This window comes from Rattus norvegicus, chromosome 7, assembly GCF_021556685.1.
Source record: "Rattus norvegicus strain SHRSP/BbbUtx chromosome 7, alternate assembly SHRSP_T2T, whole genome shotgun sequence".
Lineage (NCBI taxonomy): Eukaryota > Metazoa > Chordata > Mammalia > Rodentia > Muridae > Rattus > Rattus norvegicus.
In genome coordinates this window covers 122,211,958-122,238,498 of record NC_141540.1, presented here as the reverse complement: position 1 = coordinate 122,238,498, position 26,541 = coordinate 122,211,958, and the positions used below count along the sequence as shown (strand labels likewise).

At 43.2% G+C, this 26,541-nt stretch overlaps 1 protein-coding gene across 1 annotated transcript in view; it reads left to right on the top strand.

The window, feature by feature from the left end:
* Mrtfa (myocardin related transcription factor A) overlaps positions 1-26,541 on the top strand; it is a 170,244-nt gene that overhangs the window by 56,973 nt on the left and 86,730 nt on the right. Inside the window, 1 exon segment of the mRNA NM_001401049.1 lies at positions 8,251-8,512. Coding sequence (NP_001387978.1) covers positions 8,272-8,512 — 241 coding nt within the window. The 5' untranslated portion in view covers positions 8,251-8,271.

Sequence of the window (26,541 nt, the reverse complement as noted above, 5' to 3'; positions counted from 1 at the left end):
ATATGCGTAGGCCAGGAAGTGGCATCAGGTGTCTTTCCTTATCATTCATTGCTTATTCTTCCAAATCAAGGTTTCTTTCTGAACCTGGAGCTTGTGTTTTCTGAGGTAGGCTGGTACCTGAGAGGTCCTATCCCTGAGCCCCTTTAGCTGGTGTTTCAGGCCTGTGCAAGAATCTTGGCTTATTATTGCTGATATAAGTGTTGAAATCTGTATTCTAGTTCTCATGACTGCACAGTATCTGTCTTAGTGTTCTGTTGCTGTGAAGAGACACCATGACTACAGCAACTCTTATAAAAGAATGCAGTTAATCGGGGCTTGCTTAAAGTTTCAGAGGTGTAGTCTGCTATCCTCATGGTGGAAGCATGCTGTATGCAGGCAGACATAGGAGCTGAGAGTTCTACATCTGGATCTGCAGGCAGCAGGCAGAGAGGGACACTGCCTGGTTTGGGTTTTGAAAGTCCAAGGTCCACCCTCAGTGACACACTTTCTCCAACAAGGCCTTATAATTCTTTCAAATAATGTCACATCCTACTGACCAGGATTTAAATCTATGAGCCTATGCGGGCCATTCTCTTTCAGACGACCACAGCATTCTTAACCACTGAGCCATTTCTCTAGATCCTAGAATCATATGTAAACTTTTAAATGGGGCCAGGGTGCTGACTTGGTAGATAAAGGCACTTGCTAATGAGCCTGACAACCTGAGTTTAATCCCAGGATTCCATATGGTGGCAAGAGAGAACTGACTCCAACATTGTCCTCTGACCACCACAAGTGCACTGTGGCTTGTGCCCCTCTCCACAGACAACTAAATAAGAGTGATTAGAAAACCTTAAGTATAAGAACATTATCAAGGGAGCTAAAGAGATGGCTTCTGGTAAGAGCGCTGGCCACTCCTGCAGAGAATCTGGGTTTGGTTCCCGACACCCACCTGGTGGTTCACAAACATTCTTTACTGCAGTTCTAGGGGATTTGATCCCTTCTCACCTCCCCTGCACCACTTGCAGGCGGCGCACATGCACACACGTAGACAGGTATGTTTATGTTATCAAGCATCATACACAAAGCGGGGAAGGTTTCCTTACGACTCAGCCTCAGCAGCTTGTGCTATCCTCTTGTGTTGTCAACTTCCATCCAATCTTGCTGTCCCGTGGCCCTTGTGAAAGAATGTAACTGTGGGGGCTGCAGAGACGGCTCAGTGGTTAAGAGCACTGACTGCTCTTCCATAGGTCCTGAGTTCAGTTCCCAGCAACCACATGGTGGCTCACAACCATCTATAGTAAGACCTGATGTTTTCTTCTGGTGTGTCTGAGTATACATATAATAAATAATTCTTTTTTTTTTTAAAGGAATGTTACTGTGTTTTTTTCTAATGTGTAAAAAAAAATCATTTTTTTTCTTCTGGGCAATTAGTTCCCAACAATAAAGACACTGAGATTATTTATTTATTAATAAATACCTAGACCATAAGCTTCAGCTTATCTCTGACGAGCTCTTAACCTCTTATCCCTTTTATTCTGACCTGGGTTTAGCTACGTGACAGGTCTCTTTTCCTTGTCTCCTTACATCTGTCTCCTCAGCTTTCCAGGGCAAGTCTCCCCTTCATTCTGTCCTGGGTTCAGTTACCTGCTAGTTACCTGCTGTCTCATCAGCAATCTGGGGGAATCTTCCGGGTCTCTATTTCCCAGAATTCTTTCTATCCCTGCTGGATGTCCCACCTCCTATTTTCTGCCTCAGTTCATTGGCCATAAGCTTTCTTAGTGACCGGTATTGCTGATAAGAGATTCTCTTTACACTAATAAGGGCATTTTAGAGAATGTGTCATGAAACCTGAGAGGATGCCACCATAGCATATCATTTACTCAATTCACACAATAACAAAGTACCCATGTACAAATTTAAGCGATTAGGTAATTTCATTTAAAAAAATGGTTCTATAAATGTGGATTGTTTTGTTTTTCAGAACAGAGTTCCTCTGTGTAATATCCTTGGCTGTTCTGGATCTCTGTAGACCAGGCTTACTTCAAACTCAGACAGAGATTCACCTGCTTCTGCCTCCTGAGTGCTGGATTAAAGGTGTGCATCATCACCAGCCCCACCTCCCCACCCCCGCACACATAGATATGGCCCTTAATCCATGATTAAGCTACTAAATGGGGGTGGGAATTAAGAAAGCTGAGAATTTGGGTCACTGGGTAGAGTGCTTCCCAGGCATTCAGGAAGCCCTGGGTTTGATCTCCAAGTACTGCATAAAACTGTTGGCGGTGGTGTAGACCTATAATCCCAGCACTGCAGAGAAGGACCAGCAGTTCATGGGTCGTCTCTTCCACACAGCAAATCTGAGGCCAGCGTTTGAAACATGAGACCCTGTTTAAAGAGAGAAAAAAAGAAACACAAAATACTAACACTAACCCTGAACAGAACCTTGTTAACAATCTTTGAATTTGCTGTTCCTTTTATTCTACACAGTAAAAAGGCACAGTCATGACCCCAGTCACAACAAAACTTGACAACCTTCATTAGTAACTTGTGTTCTACGGATTACGTCACAACTGTATGGCTCTCATATGAAAAACTAGCTGGGGTGTTGTCACACACCTGCGATGTAAGCTGCTTAAGAGGCCGAATCAGGAGGGTTGACTTCAAGGCCCACAGGTAGCATAGCCACACCCTTACCTCCCATCTCGTTTAAAAAAAAAAAAAAAAGCAAACTGACCCTCACTTCTCTTTTGAGTAATTCCAAGTTTTTCGGGACAGGGATGCCAAAGTTTATCATCATGTTTCATTAGGAAAAACTCACGATGTCACAGGATGGATCCTTGTTGCATGTTGGGACTAGTAACACACCGTATCAAAGCTCAGAATCCCAGCAGTGCTGTTAATTTTCTAATCATTTCAGGGGGAGAGCGGTTCTTCATCAGTGAGAAGTAAACACTTTGAAAACTGTGATTTTACTTTTTGAAGCTCAGTGAATAATGAGTTGACCCTTGTGCTCCGTGGCTTGCTCATCTCCCTGCCCCCACTCCATTTCAGGAAGGTGCTGTAGGTAATGTTATTTTGCCCAAGTCGACCTTGAACCTCTAGGCTCAAGTGGCATATTGCCTTAGCCTCTTGAACTGTTCATAGGCACACGGCACTGTATCTCGCAGTGAAATTACTTGTATTCATTTTTAAGTGTGTGTATGTATGTGACAAGAGTATATATGTAAGTAGGCATGCATGCTCTTGGTAGGGGGGTGTGCCTCCACCATGCCCCATGGGCACCTTCACCACAATAGTCCCGGGGCTTTCCAGGCTCTGTTTACACGTCTGTTTCCTCACTTTCAGAATCAATGTTTTAGTGTATTCTGTATCCTCAGCCCCATAGACACTATAGAACTGCATTAAATGTCAACTGAATGGGGGTTGGGGATTTAGCTCAGTGGTAGAGCACTTGCCTAGGAAGCGCAAGGCCCTGGGTTTGATCCCCAGCTCCGAAAAAAAGAACCAAAAAAAAAAAAAATGTCAACTGAATGAATGGAATGGAGGCCCGCTGTTAAGCCTCTTGCTTCAGTCTTGCCAACCTTTGCCTGACCCGAGCCTGAGGTAACAGAACCGAAAGGTAGCTCTAGCCATGACCTGGCTTTATTGCCCTTGCAACCCGGTCAGGATGCCAGTTACTGGCCCAGCTGCTAGAAGCTGTTCTGGATAATGACTGTGCAATAGAGTCATCCACGGTGTGGGTGTTGGACTGGGCTTGGGGAGATCAGAAGGCAACCAGTGCGTTTAGTCTTCTTTTCTACTTGAGATATGATATCTTGATCACTCTGGAAGCCAGGTTAACAGGCCTGCTACACAGGCCTGTAGGGGGTGCTAGCATTACTAACTCTTGTGCTCCTATATTTATACCATCTTTTATGCTGGTTCAGGGGTTCTAAACTCAGTCAGGCTTGCATAGCGAGCACTTTTACCTACCAAGCTATCTTCTCAGATCTTACATATTTATGTATTCAAATTCTTGTTCTATATTGTTATGTGTATGCACATGCCACAGCCCAAGTATGGAGCTTAGAGGGCAACTTGGTAGTTGTCTCTCTCTGGAGTCCAAGGATTGAACACTGTCGTTACCTATGCTTGACAAACGTTCTTCCCTGTTGAGTTGTCTCATTAGTCTTCATTTGTGTATTTGTTTATTGAAACAGGATCTCTAAATAGATAGCCCAGGCTGTCCTGGAATTCACTATGTAGACTAGGCTAGCCTTGAACTCAAAAAGATCCACCTGCTTCCTGAGTGCTGGAATTAAAGACGTGTGCCACCACATCAGTTTGCGCACTTTTAAAGAGGTGGTGACTTCCTGAGATGCCCAGGCTAGTCTCACTGCTACCTCAGCCTCTTTAGGAAATGGCACTACAGGTATGCATCTGCATGCTCTGATGGACCTCGCACTGGCTTGTAAAGGAAAATGCTCTTGTGTTTCCCTCTGTGTGGTGGTCCAGATTGACTCAGGGAGAATGTCTCTATGGTAGGAAAATTGTGTGCTGAGGTGGGAAAAGCTCTTACTGTAATCTTGTTTTGCAGTAAGGAATTGATTACTTTGAGTCTGTCAGCTGTCACCATGACTGGCTGCTCATTGCCAGCCCTGTGACACCAGGACTTAAATTTCATAAGTTAGCATATAAAGTACTGGGTTTCACTACGACATATTTATTAAAATATGCCATTATATTTCATCTCACTCCTATCCCTCAACCTTTTCCCCAATTAAAAAAGATATTTATTTTGAGGCTGGAGAGATAATCATTAGTGAAGAGCACTGGCTGTTTTCCCAGGGAACCTGGCTTCCATTTCCAGCACCCACATAGTGACTCACAATTGTCTATAACTCTAGACTCAGGGGATCCAACCCCCTCTGTTGGCCCCCATGGGCATTTGGTGCACAGACATCCATACAGACAAATTATCCATACACATAAAAGTAAGTATTTTATGTGTATGAGTGTTTGCTTGCATGTGTTTATGCATGCAAGGGCCAGTGTAGGTCAGAAGAGGGTCCTAGAATCCTGGAACTGGAGTAACATGGTTATGGACCTCCATTCTCATTCTGAGAACTGTTCAGACTGGGAACTGAACTCAGATCCCCTGAAGGGCAGCAAGTGCTGAGCCCTTCTAGTTTGTCCCCAGGGTTTTCTGAGCAGAGATTTTGGCCTAGAATGCTGCTTTCATATATAAAACAACTAAAACACATCAAATTAACTCCCGTCTTAGCTTTGTTTGTTCTGGGGAGATTCACTGTACATCTCTGCCTGGGCAGGACTCACTGTGTAAACCAAGCTGGCCAGGAACTCAAGAGGTCTACCTGCTTCTGCCTCCCGAGTGCTGGAATGAAGTCGTGTGCCAGCACACTTAAGCTTTACTTTTAATTATGTTATCTGCATAATTATGTCCTTGCTGCTCTCATCTCTTACCTTTTCGGTCCATTTCGTACTTGTGAGCAGGCAGAGACACCTGTCAGTACGGAACCACAGCTGATCTTACTGTGTGTGCAGCACTGATCTGAGAGCACAGCTGTCATCCCAACCTTCAAGACCACTCTGCTGACTGTGGATGATCCCTCATGGGAGGGGTGAGAGTCTGTCCCATCCTACACCTCCTGGCCAGTTACAGTTACCCCCTAATGCATGTGCCTCCACAGTCTTTGTGAAGTGCCTGTGTGTAGATGACAGAGGGCTAACTGAATGGGCAGGCTCCCGTGTGCGCAGCTCGGGGAAGTCACCCATGCTGGTGTGAGAATTTCCAGTAGTGAGGCTGCTCTGAGGAATCAACCCCTCGCCCAAGCTCTGTGAGTCCAGCGAGTCAAAGTTGGAGAACCAATACAGTTACACTACTGTGTCAATACAGGTTTCTGTGCCCTGTCAGGAGGGGTTGGTGGTTTTGTCTCCTTACCCCCAGTGAAGGAATCCCGACAACAGTGCACTGTGGCTTGAAGGTAGGGTAGAATGTGGTCTTTTAGTTTTCAGTGCCCTTTGTAGTTTGGAGGCTGTCTAGGACTTTACTGGTTTCCAAAGTCTTCACTGTGGCCTCAAGGGAACACTGGTTTCCCTTCCTAGACTTAAACCTAACCTTTTCATTAAAAAGAAAAAACAATATAAGTATTCTAGAAACACTTGGAATCTATCAGAAAGCCAACAATCATTTTATAATGTCTATGTGCTTCAAGGCATAATGTGTACATGGTAAATATATACAATTTAATCAGACTTTAAAATATGTAAAAATCTGGGGAAGAAAACATTAAAACTTTAATAGGTTAAGCAAACAAAAATTTCTTGTGTTTTAACATAATTCCTATGCTTTCATATCTTTTAAAAATTTTAGAGTCAACAGTGCTTTATAAAGTGATTTTTAATAACGCATACTATTCGGAGAAGACGTGTACTCTATTTTTATATTTTTGGTGGTGGTGGTGCGGGGGGTCGGGGGACGGGAACGACAGGGTTTCTTTGTAGTCCTGGCTGTCCTGGAACTCACTTTCTAAACCAGGCTGACTTCGGACTGACTGCCTCTGCCTCCTGAGTGCTGGGAATAAAGGTGTTCCCCACCACCGTTCGAGAATGCATGTGTTCTTAGCTGATGCAAGCACCAAGGCTCATTGTTGGAAATGCTTGCAGGCTGTCTGTGTTGCCTGTTCTGTTTTGGGTTCTGTTTTGGTTCTGCTGTTTTTGCGGTACTGACTGAACCCAGCGACTTGGGCATGCATGCTGGTAAGTGCTCTGTCACTCAGCTGTGTCCCTAGCCAGTTCTTGGTTCTTGTTTATTTACTCACTGTGTTTGATATTTGTTGGAGACTGGGTTAGAAGATTTTTCTTTGTTGCTCAATGTGGTCCTGGGCTTAGTGATCCTCCTGTCTCAGGCTCTTAGTGCTGGGGCTACAGGCGTGAACCACTGCTTAGCCAGGCTCTTTGACATTAAAACGCTTGTTGTTGTTTTTTATTCTTTATCATTTTAAAGACATTTCAATTCTGTAAGAAGTTTTGTTTTTGTTTTTGTTTTTTTTTTTTGTTCTTTTTTTTGGAGCTGGGGACCGAACCCAGGGCCTTGCGCTTCCTAGGTAAGCGCTCTACCACTGAGCTAAATCCCCAGCCCCTTTTGTTTGGTTTTTAAGTAAAAGCTCTTGCTTTTATTGTTTTCATAACAACATCACTTTAGGACTTGATCACTTGATCCTTTCTTCAAAATGCCGGTTCTTTTTTTTTTTTTTTTTTTTTCCGGAGCTGGGGACCTAACCCAGGGCCTTGCGCTTCCTAGGTAAGCGCTCTACCACTGAGCTAAATCCCCAGCCCCATTGCCGGATCCCTTGAATAGCCAGCCTTCTTTTAGATCTGTGGTCAGCTCCACGCACTCCAGCCTCAGCCCAGCCTTTGCAGTTTTAGCCAGTTTTGGAAGATAGATTCAGTCCGCCCACCGTGGCCACTTTGCTCCTGGCTTACCCTTCTGCACCGTCACTTTGTGGGGCCGGTACTTGCCACGTGTCATGCAGAAAGTCCAACAGACTTAGGGACATTCGCCATGTTTGTGGGAGTGCTATGCGTAATACACTAGTTCTGGGTTCTGTGGTTGGGAACCCATATAACGGTTGACTAACTCCAATACCCATCCCCAGACAGACATCTCTGCACTTCTTTACAAAGACGTTTACTTCCCTATCCTGGGTGTGATAATGCAGTGTGCACTGACTTACCATTGGCTGCCCAGTCTGTTATTTCTCAGGATGCTTTTGCTTAGTAGTTGGAAGGTAATAATTATTTCACAGCTATGTCTCCTTGGTTAGCATTTCCTTTTAACCTGGTGTGTGTGCGTGCCTGTGTGTGTGTGTGTGTGTGTGTGTGTGTGTGTGTGTGTGTGTGTGTGTGTCCGTGCGCGCGCACGTGTGTGTTGCTTTTATTTAACTGTATGTTGTCCTTCTGAGAAGCTAACTTGAAATTAAATTATTAAACTCTAGGAGCTTAATAACCATCCCCAATCACTTTACAAAAACCTCTTAAACTGGTTGCAGCAGTGCACACTTATAATCCAAACATCCAGGAGGCTGAGGCGGGAGCATTACAGGTTTGAGCTTCACCTGAACTGTGTAGAGAGGTGTTGCCTTAAACTTCCGAGCCTGTTGATAACATCCTGGGTCTGTAACCTAGACATTTGTATTCTGTGTATGGTCAGTGGTTCATTTCTTCATTGTAACATCTAAACTTTGTGTTTTCTTTTCCAATTTCTAGGTTACCATCACGAAAGCCAAGGTGGATTTCTCCAGTGTGGTGTGCCTGCCCCCTTCCGTCATTGCTGTGAATGGGCTGGACGGAGGAGGGGCTGGCGAAAATGATGAGGAACCGGTGCTCCTGTCTCTGTCTGCGGCCCCCAGCCCCCAGAGCGAAGCTGTTGCCAATGAACTGCAGGAGCTGTCCCTGCAGCCCGAGCTGACTCTGGGCCTCCATCCTGGGAGGAACCCCAATTTGCCTCCACTTAGTGAGCGGAAGAATGGTGAGTCCTTAAGAAATTTCTGTATTGCTTGCTTTGAACCAGAGTTCCCTTGTTTATGATTACAGATCCTTGCCTCACTTCACATCTGGTTTTTTGTTTTAATATTTCTTATAAAATAGAGGAATAGCTTATTTTATTTATTATGTGTTTATTATTTATATATAATAAAGAAAATATTTATTATATTCATAACTTTATTTATCTTATTTTAAATAGCTTAGTTTGGGGGCTGGAGAGATGGCTTAGAGGTTGAGAGCACTGACTACATTTCCAGAGGTCCTGAGTTCAATTCCCAGCAACCACACGGTGGCTCACAACCATCTGTAATGGAATCTGGTGCCCTCTTCTGGCGTCCAGACATATATGCAGGCAGAACACTGTGCATAATAAATAAATGTTTTAGGAAAAAAATGTAGCTTAATTTAGGAGTTTAGCATTTCCTACTGTAGTTGTTGAGGCTGCTTTAATTTGCCTTCCTGCTGCTCTGTTGATTCCAACCATTCTGTCCACTGGTTCATCAGTTGAGCAAATCCTAGCTGGTCATCATCAAAGTAGCATCCCCAGCTGAGGACTAGGTGCCAGGCACATGAGCCTGTCAGGAGCATTTCATAGCCAAATCCATAATATAACGAAACCTCCCTAGCACACAGCCCCACTTCACTCAGGCCCACGACACTTCCTGAGTTTACAACTGGGCAGGGTGGCCCAGCTTAAAGCCAGTAGATTCTCAAAAGAGGCCGATGGCATTGGTCTGCTTTTGCATCACCATAAAGTCAAAAAATTGTAAGTTGAACCATTGTTAGGTCAGAAACTATGTATTCTTCTACAGCCTGTGTTTGTAGAAGAAATTAACATTTAATATTTAATAATATAATTTAATAATAGATATTTAACATTTATCTTATGAGCTATAATGATACATGTTTTCTGATCTAGTCTCTTAGTGTGTAATTTTCCGTCAACATACCAGCCTTACATCTACCTTCTGTGTTGATAGCATTGTTTTTTTTTTTTTTTTTTTTTTTTTTTTTTTTTTGGTTCTTTTTTTCGGAGCTGGGGACCGAACCCAGGGCCTTGCGCTTCCTAGGTAAGCGCTCTACCACTGAGCTAAATCCCCAGCCCCGATAGCATTGTTTTAATCAGTCTTCTTTCTCTATTAGGATGGTCTTTCTCTGTTTCTTAAATTGTTTTGGCTGCTCTTACCCTTTAAGTTTCCCATAATTTTAAATTTATTTAGTTTCTGCAAACAAAATAATGGCAAGAAAAGAGATACTTTTTCTCTAAAAAGATATTAAAATACATAATAGAGTTTTTTGATGAAACCTATTTGTCCTCCTCTTAGAGTCTATCACTGCCTTTTTAAGGATTTATTTTTATTTTATGTGTATGAGTGTTTTGCCTGGTACCTGCGGAGGCCGGAAGAGGCCTATCAGATCCTTTGAAACTGGAGTTGTGGATGGTTGTGAGCAGCTGTGTCAGTGCTGGGTCTGGGGAAGAGCCCGTGGTGGTTTGAATAAGAATGGCCCCCTTGGGCTCCTGTATTTGAGTGTTTAGTCATCAGGGAGTGGCACTACTTAAGAAGGATTGGGAGGTGCCCAGTGTTTCCCACTGTGATGATAATGGACTAGATTTCTGAGACTGTGAGGAAGCCCCAGTTAAATGCCTATTCTGTCAGAGTTGCCTTGGCAAGAGAACAGCTGTACCTAAGAGAAGGAGCGGGTGTGCTCAACCTCTGGTCTCCCCAGCCTCTACCATCGACAGTTTTAGAGGGCGAGAAATGGGAGTTACACTAGATCTCATCTCATGAACTGGGCTGGCCTTATCGGTCCTCCTGCCTACACCTTTGAAGGAGGTCAAGGCAGGAGCAGAAGTGGAAAATCCCCAAGCGACTGTGATGCAAGGCCGTGTGTCACTCTAGAACAGAGGAAGTCTGGACAGTCTGAAGTGCACACAGCTGTCCTGTGTGTGGAGAAGTGAGACCATTGCATTCTCAGATCTGCTTTACTTTTATCTTACGTGGAAGAGCTGTGGGTTAGAAGGCATCCTCAAGGGTAGTTGGTAGTCAAGCTCCTGGTACCTGTTTCCTGAAGAGTTGGTTTCCTTAGGTCAGATGTTCTCAACCTTCCTGATTCTGCAACCCTTTAATACAGTTTCTCGTGCTGTGGTGACCCCCAGCCATAAATTATTCGTTGCTCCTTCATAACTGTGATTTTGCTGCTGTTATGAACCTTAATGTAAATACCTGACATGGAGGGTATCTGATATGTGACCCTCAGAGGGGTCATGACCCACGGTTGAGGACCACTACCTTAGTGCCTTTGCTTTACCTAGACCTTGATAGCCTAACTTGAAAACAGTTGATAAGAAAAGTCCATGGTCTGTGTTTTCAGAGCACTCTGAATCTACTCTCAATCTGAGCATCTAGGTCTAAAAGGACGCAGTGTCCATCCACTAGAGAAACCTGGGAAGTCTTCTCCGCAGTGTGCCAATCCTGGCTCGAGCCCCAGAGGCTTTGGCACCCAGTGAATGAATACACTATAATCTTCTTTACTATTCATTTCTAAATAATATATCGGTTAGCTAAACATATATGACTGAAAGGATTTTTATTCCTCTTTTCCTCATCTTGTGTACGTCTGTGATTTATCCATTTTCATTGCTGGTATTACATGCTCCCATGGATAACTATTGGACAACAGAAAGATATGTTTCTGTTTCCCTCACACACATATCTTGTTAATCTGGTCCACAAGATGGGTGTGGTCACACGTGCCTTTAATCCTAGCACTTAGAAGGAAGAGGCCCAGGAATCTTTTGAGTTTGAGGCTAACCTGGTGTACAGAGGCAGTTCCAGGGCAGTCAGGGCTCCACAGAGAAATGCTGTTTCAATAGATAGATAAAAAATAGGTAAGTAGATGGATGGACGGGTGGGTGGATGGATGGGGATGGATGGATGGATGGATGGATGGATGGATAGATAGATAGATAGATAGATAGATAGATAGATAGATAGATTCCTTGTGTCGATATCTGTGTCATTCCTAGACTGTTGATGTTTTATGTATCTTGTTCTATGTGTGCAAGAATATCTCATGATATACCAAGGATGGACAGTATTTCTCACAATTTGAATTATGCTAACTGGAATAAACCATGTTACATGAGAGAATCAACTCCTACCTTGTTCTGTTCCAAGAGTGAATTTCTCATCTGTGCTTGTTTTTTTACATTTCCTTATGAATTTCAATATTTCTGTAGGGGTTTGGTTAAAATTATGTTGTCTGTAAACTAGGAGAATTGTATTTTTAGGTTATTGTCCTGAGACTATATTCTCTGGTATATCAGTGCTTCTGTATGCAGTTCTATAATTTCCTGTGTGGGGATTATAATTTCTCATTTCGTACATGTGTTTTGTTCCATTCACTTTACCCTATTTTTGTGGCCCTGAGAATTGAACCTGGGCCCTGCATGCTAGTTGTAGCCTGGGCCCTCCATTTCCCTTTAGATGCTTCTTACATTAAATACTGTTGCAAATGTTCCCTTTTCTTTGAGTCCCTTTTGCTAGCTGATCCCAAGTATTTTCCTGAAAGATTAGTCTGGTCTGCTTTCTAGGGTGCTGGGTGGGGTGGGGAGAGCTGTGTGAAGGAAGGTACAGGAGAGAATGGGCGGGAAAAGGTTATATTTACTCCCTTCCATGTGGCTTTTCCTTCTCTTTGTGAGTGATGTAAGAAGTCCTCATTTCTGTTTGCATGTTTTTTACTGCCAGGGGAGAAAGGGACAATCTTGTCTGTGTTCCCTGTGAGGGACGCCTGTGTGCTTCCGCACTGCAGTGCTGTACAGGAGGTACTAATTAATCCTTGAGAGAAGTAAAAATCTTGAGTGGGCAGTTTCAGATCTAAATTATAATATTTTCTTGGGTAAAGAAAAGAGAGTTTTAAAACTATGTTCCTCGGGAAATCTCAAAGCTTTTTCAGATTTAGTCTCACTTGAAAATGTCCAAATCTTAAGATTCTTTAAATGACTATTTATAAAGTGACTTAGAGACTTTCCTAAAACTACTTTATCCCAGTCTTAAAGATAATCAGTTTTCCATCTTGTTCATCAGATGTTAAGCCTGGCTCCTAGTGAACAGATACCAGACAGAACCCCCTACTCCAAAAAGATAAACAGTAGAAACAAAACCCCGGCTCCTCATAGGTCCACCCCCATCACTGCTGACTTGTGTGTCATGTGTCCTGCTTTGTAGCTGCATTAGCCTTGTGGCCTGAGGTTTTTCATACTCTGTTAAATGTTTTTTTATCTCTCCTCAGTTGGGTATTTAAAACATTTTCTACTTTTTACAGAGATATTGACTTAAAGTGCTTGACCATTTTAGTGTTGAAACATTTATTCCAGGACTCTTTCAACTGAGTTCTAAAGTATTAGAGAATAATCGAGATAAATGAGGATCTCATTGTCTAACTTATAGTTAGGCAGAGAGAGAGATTAAATAAGTTATATAAACCGATTCATTTACAAACATTGATAATTCTTCTAAAAGGAAAAAACACAAGATGTTAGGATAACAGATCAAACTCCTGGCCAAGGGGCATCTGCACATGTGTGGTGCACTCTCGCATATTCATTAAAAAATAAAGTTAACAAATTTAAATGAGTAAGATAAAGCAGAAAAAGATGAATGACAGCCAAGAGTCAGTTGGTAACAAGGACTGCCTTAATACAGGAAGAGAGCACAGGAACAGCACAGTTAGGGGTTTACCCAGGGGCTGCTGAGCGCACCTGCTGCCTGAGATGATCCCTACAAAGCCCTGCAAGTCACCCTCTGACCTCCATTTAGTCAGCAGGAGAAGCACTGCGAGTGACTCCTGCTTGTCATCCAGCCCCCGGCCGAAGTATGGTTGCTACAGAGTTAAGACCCTGCCTATGAATGGATGGATGGATGGATGGATGGATGGATGGATGGATGGATGGATGGATGGTTACTGTTGTATGGGGAGTAGATTAGGTCCTGAATGTGTGTTGTTGGCATGGCCATGCCAAGAACCCAGTGCCTCAGACCCGTGGGAATGGTCATGCCTCCTTCTGGTCCAAGGACAAGTGTTTATGAACAGTTTAACAGTTGACCTGTGTATGTAGAAACTACCATAGCTTTCTTTTCCCAAATGTCTGAGATCTGACATTTGGTAACTAATTTTGCATTTTGTAACTCATTAGTGGTTCAGGGTTGGGAGAAGCATAAGTTTATGGTTTGGGATCTATGTAATGGGGAAAGGGAGAGGCATGCCTTGCGGGGGCCGGGGGGTGCAGTGCAGGGTAACGATACTAGAAGCTTTGCTTTTGGACGTACTGTTTAATTAAGATAGCTAGGTAGAGAGGCGTAGTCGCAGACTTACAGGTCATGTGAGACATAGGCTAAAATTTAGTTGGAAGTTAACACGTTCGGGAAGGGTGAGATTGCCTTGGGAGTGTGTAAAAGAAGGGAAGGGTGTCCTGAGAGGGCAGAGAGAGGAGCCATTTGGAACTCTAAGGGGTGCTGAAGGAAGTGGGCTGAGTATAAAGCACTGACAGGATATCTAGTGTAAGAGCTTCTTTCTCGACTGAGCTGCTCTTCTTCCACTTCCCCCACCCCCAGCCTGCTTTTCTCTCTCTTTTATTTTCTTCCTTGAAGTCACAATCTCACTATGCAGCCCAAGGTACCTTTGACTTTTCAGTTTTTCTGCCTTATTGCCAGGGTGTTAGGTCCTGAGTTTGTATCACTGCTCTGGCTGGTTCTTCCAGACCTGGAAGAACAAAGGCCTTTGGGGATTTTGGTATCTGATGAGGTAGGAAGGAGACCTATGTGTAATATGCAAAGTTATTTAACATTCTTTAAATGTTTTAAGAAATTACTAAAACGTGTCAAGCATTTAAGAACTATGCTAGTATTTGTAGTATCATACCCCTTTAGTGGATTAATAGAGTGGATCATGTTAAATTTGCCTTGATAGCTAGAATGTCATGATTAGAAAGATGCAAAGCTTTTATTTTACCTCACATTTGGTTGTCCTTCGTCTCCTTGGGGCTCTAGCCCAATGCAGAGAATGTATACTTCAGTCCTGTATGCTTTATCAGTGTCTTTCCGTTGTTTTTGTGAAATATCACCAATTTACACAACCGATATGGACCTAAAGCTTTCACTGCTTTGGATCCAATGCTTTGGAACTGGGGAGCCTATCCTAAAGTTCGTATAGCTACTGTGGATGCATAGATGTTTGTACCAGGGTTCACTAGAGGAGCAGAACTTATAGGATGGATGGATGAATGAATGAATGAATCTATTATTCATCCAGCTATCTCTACCTAAAGGGAAATTTATACCAATAGCTTACAGGCTGTGGTCCAACAATTGCTGGCCACCAATGGACAGTTTGAGAATCCCGTAGTTGTTCCAGTCCACGAGGCTTGATGTCTCTCTCACTCAGCTGGTGAAGAAGTAGCTTCTAAATGCCAGTGAAGGAATGGGCTTGCTAGCAAGGGTGAGTGCAAGCAGGCAGAGAGCAAGTTTCCTTTTTTCGGTGTTCGCTGCCAGCAGAAGGTGTGGCCCAGATTTGAGGTGGATCTCTCTACCTCTAAGATCCAGATTAGAAGTGGATCCTCCTACTTCACTCCCTCATGGGTGTGCCCAGCCATTTGAGTTTTAAGTTCATTCCAGATGTATTCAAGATGACAAGTGAGAGCAGCCATCACAATAAAAGCAAAATCTAACTGCTAGGCAAATATCTTATTTTCTGGGATTTAAAAATAAATCATTTGTTTAGATTTTGGTTTTAAAAACAGCTTTTCTTTACTGTGTCCCTTTTGTCCCAAGTTCATATGAGTAGGATTTGCTGTAAATAAGTGAAACCAGCTGAAACCTGCTGTTCCCTTTACTGTCCATCACCACCACATAACTGTCAGTGTCTCCAGAGGGCAGAACACTGACTGTGTGGCATTGTAAGCGCTTCCTAAGGCAGGGAGGCGCCAGCACAGGAGGGGGACAGTTTGTGCCCTTCTTTCAGTCTTTATGCAGAAATCTTAGAATTTCCTCCAAGCACCGCACTGTGAGTGAGAACTTGCTAGGTATGAAGGAAACAAAACAAACCAACCTCTTCTGGCATTTTGTACAGCTCCAGAGGGTCAAAGGGATGACACAGCCTTTTAGGGCTGCCTCTCCCAAAGTTACTAACCTCTGACCAGACTCTTAAACAGCCCCAGTTGAAATTCACTCATTTTTCATATGACAGTTGGAGCTCGGTTGCCAGAAGGGGGCCGTGAGAATGCTGCTGCCTCCCAAAGCATTGTGCGCCCACACTGGCTGCCACTCCACTGCCTGTTGAGTCATTGCCTCAGCTCTATATAGAGCTGAGCTCTTAAACATGATGTTCTTGGAGTGAGAAAGAAAGAGTTTTTCTTTTGCAAAAAACCTCCCTGCACCAAGTCTGTGTTGCCTTCTCTTTTATGCCTTGCCCTCTTTGTGAAACTGTTCTTTTAAAAAGTCTCCCAGTGAGTTCATTCGTTTACCACTTGTTTGACTTTATAGGCATTAAGGCATCCTCTGGGCCAAGATTGCCCTAGTATGCTTCACCAGCAAGAGCCAGGAATTCTAGATAACAGCCCGGCAGCTTCCTGGTTTTCTGGTATTTATTCAAAGTCCATCAAATTGCCCAGAAGCATCTTAATATCATTTTATTGTATCAGTTATAAAAAACAAACTGCAAAAGGGATAAATGACCTTTATTGGAGCACATGAAATGATTCCTATCTGTAATTGAAAAGGATCTTAGTTTGGTTCCTCTCTAGGGAAAGCAACACACCCTTGTCCATTCTGTTTTCGAAAAGCGGCTTCTTGTTGTAGGAAAGGCTGAGGTGTTTCAGGAAAGGGTCTCTTTTCCCACGTATGCCATACGTCCAGCACAATCGGAGAGCATTTAGGAAGGTTATCTGTGGCATTCTGTCTATCCACAGCTAGCATCCCCCCCCACGCCATGGGCAATGAGGGGCTCTTCAGGAGGACTGGCAGATGTGAGAAACAGATTACTGCTCTGGCTTTTCAAAGCATTTTTTAATTGGAGAGGGGGTGGGGAAACAGTTGAACTGTAGTTAAATAATCAGCTTTCTTAGCTGTTGCCTATAAATACCACGTATAAAAGGCTGTTGGAATCCGCAGCAAAGTTATGCTGCATATGCGTTTATCTGTATTATACGTTGATGCGTGTCTGATCTCCGAGTGTTTCTTTCATGAGATTGAGTTTGGATTATGTTTGCTTTCTTGTCCTAAACTGTGTTAGCCCCACAGTTCCTTCCAGTAGAGTTTTGAATAAAACCTGTCTTCCCATTTTTAAGAGAAAGAAGCAGTTTGATCTGTCTTCCGAAGTCTTTCTATGCCCCTCCCCTCCCCCTAGAGAGGACCGGAGGGGAGGAGCCACTGCTCTAACCACGAACTTCAGGTCTTCTCTGGAGCGCTGGGCTTCCTGTCTGCACTCACTCAACTCTGGGCCATCTTGCCTTGCCTGAAGGGTGGAGAGTTGGTGTCTTCCAGGAGAAGAGCAGTGAGGTCTCACGTTCTCCTCTGCACACAGGCATGGGACTGAGTTTGTAAAGCCTGCTGTGGCCTTTTTAGACTTTCCCTGCGACTTGGACTTTTTGTATTTGTGGTCTGTTTCCGTGAGGACTCCGTCATGACTCTGCTGGAGCCTGAGATGCTAATGATGGCTGTGCAGTCAGGTAATTCCCTTGTTTCCTGCAAAGCTCATTTGCCACAGGCGTCTTTAAGATGGTTGAATACATTTGTGTTAGCACTGGGCTGAGATGGGAGGCTTTAACATAAATTGTCCTGTAACTGCTTCATTTTCAGGTTTCATGGTCTTTAGTTTTTCTTTAATTGCATTTTCTAGTTACTCACACACGGCTGTGTGTTAGATGCTCACTGACCTGAGGAGTTCTCAGCTAGGAGACCTGCTCGTTTGCTTTAACCATTTTATCACTGTTTCGGCACTGCTTTTAGTGAAAGACAATTAGATTGCTTTTCTGCTCTATACAGTATGTCTTTAATTACAGCCTACTCTTTTTATGTCACTGCAAAAGTGTCCTGTGGTTTCCGTCACTGTTCTTTCTCGCGTTAAACCTTCCCATTTCATCTTTAGCATCTGTGGGGACGCTCGTGATGAAGTACACGGTTGGGGTTAAATTTTACAGATAGGGAAGCAGTTAACAGAAAGAATGCAGGATTTTTTAAATTCTATCTCTAAAAATAGTTTTCTAATTCAAAGCTTCTCTTAAAACACTTAAAAATGCCAGATAGTTTTTTTAATGGTTTCTTTTACTTTTGGTGTTTTTAAAACTTGTAAGTCAGATATCTAAAAATAGAGAATGTTGCCTTTCTTATTTTTAGACTTCCACTAAATTGTAATCGGCAGTGTTTCTGACAGATACATACAAGGGGCATTTGTACCCTCTACCCTGGCCCTGGCCCCATGCAGACGAGCTTGAAACTCTTTGCTGGGGCTGATGCAGCCACTGACTTGGTGGTCTCCATTCTCCCCGGGGAGTGCTTAGAGTGAGTGTTCTCAGGCCCAGGGACACAGCAGCTGAGACATTACAGGTTGTGCCTGTGGACAGGAAGGGCCAGGGAAGAAGGAGCCACTACCATTCTCTTCTTCCTGGTTTGCAGACAGCCGTAATGAGTCATTTATCATATGAATTTTTCTGTTCTTATGTGCTGTGTATTTCAGGTTCTCTTTCCTCTCAGGAGCTTTGCGTTCCAAACAGACAGTGGGTTTATCTGAGTGTGTTCCCATCTGTCTTTGATGAGGTATCTCAGTAGCTCCCCATTAAACTGACTGGGTTCTTCCCATCTACGCTCCAGTCTCCTGCTCTGTGTGAGCAAATGCATATTTACTTCAAGGGGCAGATTTTAATACTTGAACTCTTTCTTTTTGATCACTTTTATTAATAGGTATATTAGACAATAACATTTCACAGTGCATGTTAAAGGCTGCTTCCTCCTCTGAGATAATTTCAGTGTTCCTAGCTCTAAGGGGAGAGAAAGAACCGCTCTTTGTCATTTCTTGTCTCAGAGTAGGTTTTCCTACAGCATGTGTTGGGCAGGGCTGGTCACCCATCTGTCATACCAGCCACTTCATAAAACTTTCAAAGGACAGCAGTGTGTAAGACAAGTGTGGGTGAATTGACAGGCCATGGATACAGGTAGGACCAAGGGTCGACCAACAAGACAATAGAAAGGGACTTTGTCTTTTTGCTGTGTTCATAAAAGCAGAGAAACCTCATTCAGAGATGACTTTCCCATTACTTACGCTAGGAAAATGTTTAAAAAAATTAAATATTAGCCACCGCAGATGGGTTTATGAAACTTTCCTGTTCTGTTCTGGAGTACCATAGCCACAAGCCTATTGTAGCAATAGCGCAGTCACCATTTTGATAGGAAATGAAAAGAGTCAGCTATGAAATGCCAGTAAACAGTGAATCTTGTTAATCTGTTCCTTCATAGCTTTCTAAGAGACATGCCTTTCATATCATAAAATAACTAAACCCTTCAGAAGGAAGTGAAAAATTTTAAGGTATTGGATATAAAGTTTGGTACTCGGTGCTCAGCAACAGTTTCGCTCAGGATTTAGAGCTTGGGGACTGTGGTAGGACATTCTAGAGTCAGTGAAGGTTCACCTCGTCCACACTGCCAGGTGTGCTGCCTTTCTGTGAAACCCGTCTCAGTAGGATCCCCCTCCCTCCTGTCATTCCTGTGGCCTCAGTGCACATCAGGTATCACTTACATGTGGCTTCCAGAATAGGTCATTAGCTTCTTTGAAAAAGGTTTATTTTTAATTATGGGTATATGTATCTGTGTGGCCATGTCCCTGTGAGTGCAGGAGTTGTTGTTACAGGCAGTTGCATGCCACTGTCATCCCTGGACGGCCCCCGCTTACTCATTTCTTAAGAGCAAATTGCTCAGCTATATGTGGGTTCCTGTGGTGGCACATGATAGACACTAATTTATTTTTTCAAGAATGATGGAATTTTGTTTGACTTAGTTCTCCTGACTAATAGTCAAAACCTTTAAGTTAAGATTTTTATAAAAGTATTTTGTAATCTTTTCTTCTATAAATAAACAAATCCTTTGTTTTAGCCAGTCATTATCCAAAGCTTTGCGGCTTTCAAAGTTGACATTCTCTTGCCTCTCCGAATTTGTAGTGTGCCCTATCTGTGAGGAAGTGTGTTTTTATATGGACCTCAGTGTCCAATCAAGCCATGGCTAGAGTTTGTGTCACTGCCATAGGAATCTGTCTAGATTGTCACAATGAGAAAATGACTTGAATGGACATTGTAGAATTTCTGAAGCTGGCCGTAAGGGAATAAGTAAGATGGGGCCACAGGGTTGACTGGTGTCTTTCAGAATGGGGGTGTGCTAGGGCTCAGGCCTGGCAGATGGTGTGTATGGCCCCAAGCAGGCAGCCCTCTGCCTTTTTCCAGCCAGTAACACTCTATCCATTCATTTCTCTATAACAGTGAGGAAGACTTCTGTGAAAGAATGGAGTGAGATGGCCCCTAGGTCTGCTTGAGTCCCATGGTACATGCCTGATCATGCTAGGCTACAGTTAAGGAGTCTATTGGCTCTTTTTCTCCTGCTGCTGGTGCACATGTGTATGTCCCCGAGGCCTCACACTTGCCCATGCATAGGCTGACTCAGGGAAAGAGGATGACAGAAGACTGGGAGACTGGAGTAGAAGAGACTTTGTGTTCCATAAAGCAGTCAAGTTTTCTTTTGAGCTTATTCTGAGACTGTGCCATAAATGCAAAAGGATGTGTAGGTATGCAGTAGATATGTAAACTGTGACTCAAGCCTGTGCATCCTACTCCTCAGCCTAAGAAGCAGAGCATAGCCTATGTGAGCACACTTAATGGTTGTGCTACAGAGACAAGCTTGCTCTTAATGTCCTTTTGGGTCTTTTTATGTTTTACACCACCTAAACATTGAAAAAAATAATTAAAAAGTTTCTCTTTCGTTCATTAACTTCCTTTTCTTTTGGTATCTTTATACTTAATGCCTAGATATATCTTTGACTTCTTGTTCCTCGATCATGGCAGTTTTCTTCTGCACTGTGCATTTTAAAACAGAATGTGCAGAATAGGGGCAAGCAGTTCCTTCAAGGAAAGCTGGGGAAGCGTGCCAAGGCACAGGGACAGTAGCAGTAGGTCCCACCCACTTTTGTACATGGTCCTCTCAGGACCCTGTACACACCCCATCCCTGCCACTCAGAAGTATAGAGAATGGATCAAAACCTCAGAGCCTTCAGCCTATGTCACCTACTCTTAGGTCTCTGAGTGCTTTCAACGTTGTGGACTTCTAAACACCCTGATTTCTTTTTAAGGAACTGTAGAGCTTGGAGGAAACCCTAGGTATTTTCTTGCCTTCTTTTTCTTTTGAAAAGAGGAAATTGGCCTTTGGGGTTAGTTTATTTCCTGAAGTCGTGTAATTAATTTGTGACAGAGGTAGGAGAAGAATTTGTGTCCTCACTGTCTTCCCAGTGTCCTTTCTGCTTCACAGTGTTTACAAAGAGATACCGGAGGTTTCCAGTGCGTGAGACTAGATGTGAGGCCCCAGAGATGGTACCTCTCTCGGGTTAAGAGAGAAGGTGAAAGCAGGGCTTTAATACAAGCACTGGAGAGCCAGAGGCAGGTGGATCTTTGGGAGTTTGAGGCTAGCCTGAGGTAGTGAGTTCCAGGACAGCCAGGACTAGATAGATCCTGACTCAAGAGAGAAAAGGAGGGAAGGAGGGAGGGAAGGAGGACCAGAGGAGATAAAAAACAAACAAACCCTGATGTCTGGGTCCCTACTTTCTGCTGCTAGGAAGTAAGGCCACAGGGCCACAGACCTGCCACTCTCCGCCCTCCATCTTGCTCTGTCTTCTTTGACCTGAGTGATGATCTCACAAGACAGGTAGCAGACAGACAGTTGTTGTCCTCAGTGCTCTGCTTACATTCACTGCCTTCTCTCTGACTCACTGATTCATCTGGGCCCTCTCAGAGTTAAGATCCAGATCAAAGGAATTTAAATTCTTCTTCACTTCTCTTTTCTCCCTCTCTTTTGTTTCTCTGGATGAAGCAGGCTGTCAAGACTCTGAGCCACGATTTCAACCTCATTAAAAATTGTGCCAAATTAAACAAAGATAAGCTGGATACAGTCTTACTTTTTTGGAACCTCACTTTTATGAACACCACAGGCATTATTTTAAATTTTTTTCTTTTTAATAACAAGGAAAAATACTAAAGGCCTTGTGCTACCACCAACACTCAAAATCCCAACTTTCTTTGCCTTGTACTTCTTAAGCTAAAGGGCAGCGTTGGGCTGAGCTCACAGCGTCTGGGGCCTGGTTTATGTCATGCAGACACTGAGTACATGTTAGCAGCAGAGTGAGCACAGAAGGGTTATAGAAGAAGAAATCAAACTGATGAAGAGAGATGAAAAAGTGAAAAGTACGTACTACTGTAATATATAGTTCTCCTGTGAAATATTTAATTACCATGGTCATGCTTCACCTCTATAAAGGAAACTTGAAACTCAAAAGCATGAAGAAACATAGTAAGAGCTGGAACACATCTCTATGTTCTAGTGGTTTAAATCGCTGTGATCCCACTATTTAGGAGGCCAGGAGGAGGTTTCCCAAGTTCAGATCTAGCCTAGGCTATGTAGTTCCAGTTCAGATCTAGCCTAGGCTATGTAGTTCCAGTTCAGATCTAGCCTAGGCTATGTAGTTCCAGTTCAGATCTAGCCTAGGCTATGTAGTTCCAGGCCAGCCTGAGCTACAGTGTGAGACCTTCTCACAAAAAAGACCAAACAGTGTTGGCAAGATGGCTTACTGGGTAAGAGAACCAGACATTAAGCGTGATGACTTGACTTTGATCTTTGGGACCCACATGTTTGAAGGAGATAACTGACTCCCACAAGTCGTCCTTTGTCCTTAACTGGCACAGAATGGAACTAAATAAATAAAAATGTGACTTTAAAGCTCCAACGAAACAGCCCTCCTCATGTAAACCCAAATTGTTTAGATTTCTAGTTACTTTGCTGATCCGTTTAAAGTTAAAAGTCCTCTCAGAACCTACTGGTGGCTCTCTGCAGGCTGTGCTGAAGAGATCCTCCTAGAGCACCACTCTGTCCTCCAGCGCTCTGGCTGCTCCTCTCACTCACTCATTTCACACAAACATGCCGGCTCATTCAGTGTTGCTGCCACCTCAGCTCTGTGCTAATCTGTCATACACTCCTAAGTGGGACACTTCTCACTTGCTCATGCCTTCCTCCCTGTAGAGCTTTGCTTAAGCATTAGTTTCTCAGTAAGCCCTTCTCTGGCCAAGAACTGTAAAGCCTTGAATGTTTTCTTCACACCATTTATCATTTGGCAGACTCACGACTTATTTATCAGTTTCTTGATGTGGCTGTCTTGAAGAATGTGTCACTGAATGGGGGGCTGGTCCTCAAACCCCCGCTCTGTGTATGTGACTGTTGGGTAGAGTTCGTGTATGATGATCTTTAATAAATGAAATAAAAATTACAGTGTCTTTTAGACAAATATGTTCCTCAGAATGTGGCTTTTTGTAGGGTGAGGGGTTCCTTTTTTATTAATGTTTATAGTAGGTGTACAAAGTAATTGGTTTATTATCATATTTTTATTCATTATCAAAATACTGACTTTACTCATATTTGCCCCCTCCCCCCCGCCTCTGGGCACCTTCCCTCCTCCAAATAGCTTCACTTCTGTTATCATGTTATATGTGTGCATATGTGTGTTACATCTAGGTTGTGTGTGTAGAGGAAACATGATTATCTCCCTAAATGCCTTGTTATCCCCCTCCCTTTGGACTCTTTCGTCTCCCCATAGTAGGTGTCCTCTTATGTCATATGCATACGTACGTCTAGGTGCTGCATAGGAGAAGAACTATGGTGGCTTTGTTTTGCTTTGTTTTTAGAGTCTGGGGCTATTTCACTTAGCATGGCACTATTCTATTCTATCTGTTTACCTAGTGATGACATAATTCTGGTGTGTGTGTGAGAGAGAAAGTCGGGGATATATATATATGTTTATATGTTTATATTTATAGACATGTTTATATTATATATGTTTATATTTATAGATGTTTATATATGTGTGTGTGTTTATATGTATGGAGACACAGATTGGCAGTGGATATCTTTCTTGTTTCCATCTTGTTTGTTTGTTTGTTTTGAATTTTTGGAATAAGATCTCTTATAACCTAGAGCTCTCTTATTCAGCTATACCAACTGGTCAGAGAGTTTATAGGGATTCTCCTGTCTCTGCCTCCCATCACTTGGATTAGAGTCACAGTTCTTTATGAACTAGGTTTCTAAAGGTGCTCATGTTTGCATGGTAAATATTCGATCTTCTCAGCCACCTTGGTCCTTTGTTGTTTATGTAAATGTGATCACGTGCTTCTTATCTGATTATCTGTTGATGGGCACCTAGGCTGGTATCTTACCTTGGTTTTGTGAATGTCAGAGCATGCCTTTAAATCATTGTGTGACAGGCCCCAACTGAGACTAAAGAGTAGTGGCTTTCAGGGTGTGGTTGAGGATGCTTTAAATGTCCTGAGCTTTTTCAAAGGGTGCAAGATCAAAATGTTTATATTAACTCTAAAATGTGGTTTACCTTTTGTTTTTTAGCGTTATGGTCTCATGAGTGTAAAATACATTGTTCTAAAGCTACATGATGGCATTTTCAGCATGTGAATGCAGAATTAAATGCAAAAAGCTAATTAGATGTGAAAACTTAGAGTGCTTTCTGTTTTACATCCTAGCAAGATGAAATACTGATAGATGTAGCCTGCAAAACAAACGCTCTTTGAAGTCCCCAGTAACTAGAAAAGGGGAAAGAAAAACAGAGCCCAGGCTAGAGCTGCAGTGAGGAAGCCCAGGCTGGAGCTGCAGTGAGGAAGCCCAGGCTAGAGCTGCAATGAGGAAGCCCAGGCTGGAGCTGCAGTGAGGAAGCCCAGGCTGGAGCTGCAGTGAGGAAGCCCAGGCTGGAGCTGCCTTGCTAGGGTACAGCCCTCACCTAGTGTTCAGGCCCCAGCACTCAAGGGCGGTGGTGGGCATTTCTCAGCCTCTGTTTCTGTTACCTCCTTCATAACTAGTAATGCAGCACTGCCTGTCTCAGGGACTGCTTAGTATGTGTAAAGTGCTTCTTCTCACAGTTCCTAACACTGGGAAACGCCGTGTCTGGGGTTTACATTTTATGTAATGTGTATGAGTTTTAATTCTGGGCTGGAGATGACTCAGTGGTCAGAGGTACTTGCTGAGCAGGTTGGTACCTGAGTCGGATGCATGGACCCCACCTGATGTAGGAGGAGAGGACGGACTCCACAAGTTGTCCTCTGACTTCTACATGCATGCAGAGATGCATGTGCCTGCACGTGTCATGTATATATATATATATATATATATATATATATACATATACATACAACTACGATATATGCATGTATATATATGTACATATATATATATATATATATACATACATACAACTATAATAATTTGAAAAGGTTTCTTCCTGGGTTTTCTAATAACTCACTATAGCTCCCTTGGTATTTGGCAGCGAGGACATTTTAAAAATGTTATTTTCTGGGGTTGGGGATTTAGCTCAGTGGTAGAGCGCTTGCCTAGGAAGCGCAAGGCCCTGGGTTCGGTCCCCAGCTCCGAAAAAAAGAACCAAAAAAAAAAAAAAAAAGTCATTTTCTTTAGTCCTAAAATACTTTTAAGAAATTCTTTTGAGAAAACTAAAAGAGAGGAAAATACTTGTTTTTTTAACAAATATATTCAAAATATAGAAAAATGTTTTCCATGTTTCCGTCTAAAGTAATAGAGGCTGGAGATGTAGTTTAGAGCGCTTGCCGTCATGGAAGAAACCTGGGTTCAGTTCCCAGCACTGGGGAGAGGTGTATTTGCCTCTAACTCAGTCACTGGTGGAGGCACTCAGAAAGATCACAAGTGCAGGGTTATCTTCTGCAGCAACATAGTGAGATAGAGGTTAGCCTGAGCTACACGAGACTGACTAGGGAGGGAGGGAGCGAGGGAGGGAGGGAAGGAGGGAGTGTGGGCTGGCGGGCTGGCGGGCTCAGAGTCTGTCCACCAAAAACTAACAGATCTTTCAGAAAGTAGGACTTGCTTAGAGAGTTTCTTTTGGGGCCTTTGTGTTTTCCTGCATCTTTGGTTTTCCATGGCGAACATTCTGTGCCTATAAATCCCATATAAACTCTCACGTCTGTGTGCACGTGTGGCTGGCAGGACAAGGAGGAGGTGTCTCGGGTTAGCCTGGGCTGTAGGTTTAGTGAAGTCAAGTGCTGCACTGAGCAGGCATTGCGTGGTGGCCATGCCATCTCATACGCTGTGTTCCCACTGGCTTGTTTGTATAAATCCCTTTTACAGTTTGCCTTTGTTTCTATTTTATAAGATTTATTGAAATTTATCTCTGCAGTGTTTGTGTTAGGCTATGTTCTTGGCAGAGCTGGGATCTTTCCTCTGCACACTAACGCACACTCGTTTGACTGAACCTTTCAGAAGGTTTTGTAAGCTGAAAAATACATCAAGTTATATTTTAAATTTTTGATGGGTAACCATAATACAACTTCTTTTGAGCATAAAATGATACTAGTATATATGCTTTAATTACTAAAAGATTTTCCAAAATAAGTGTTGTTCTTTAAAAATCTTTTCCCCCCTCCATGAGGCAAGGTCTCTCAGGTAGCCTCAGATGACCTTGAATTTTGATCCTCCTGCTGCTTCTACCCTCTGAGTCCTGGGATTGTAGATGTGTGCCACCAGGCCTAGGTATGCAGCTCTGGGATCAAACACCGAGCCACATCCCCTGCCTGTGAGTTTGAAAATCTTCATCCATGTGCTCTTCGCCAGAAAGCTGTTTTCAGAGCGTTTGCCTGTGCTCTGCACAGAATCATGAGGACAAAAGCAAGGAATTAAAATGTTAATG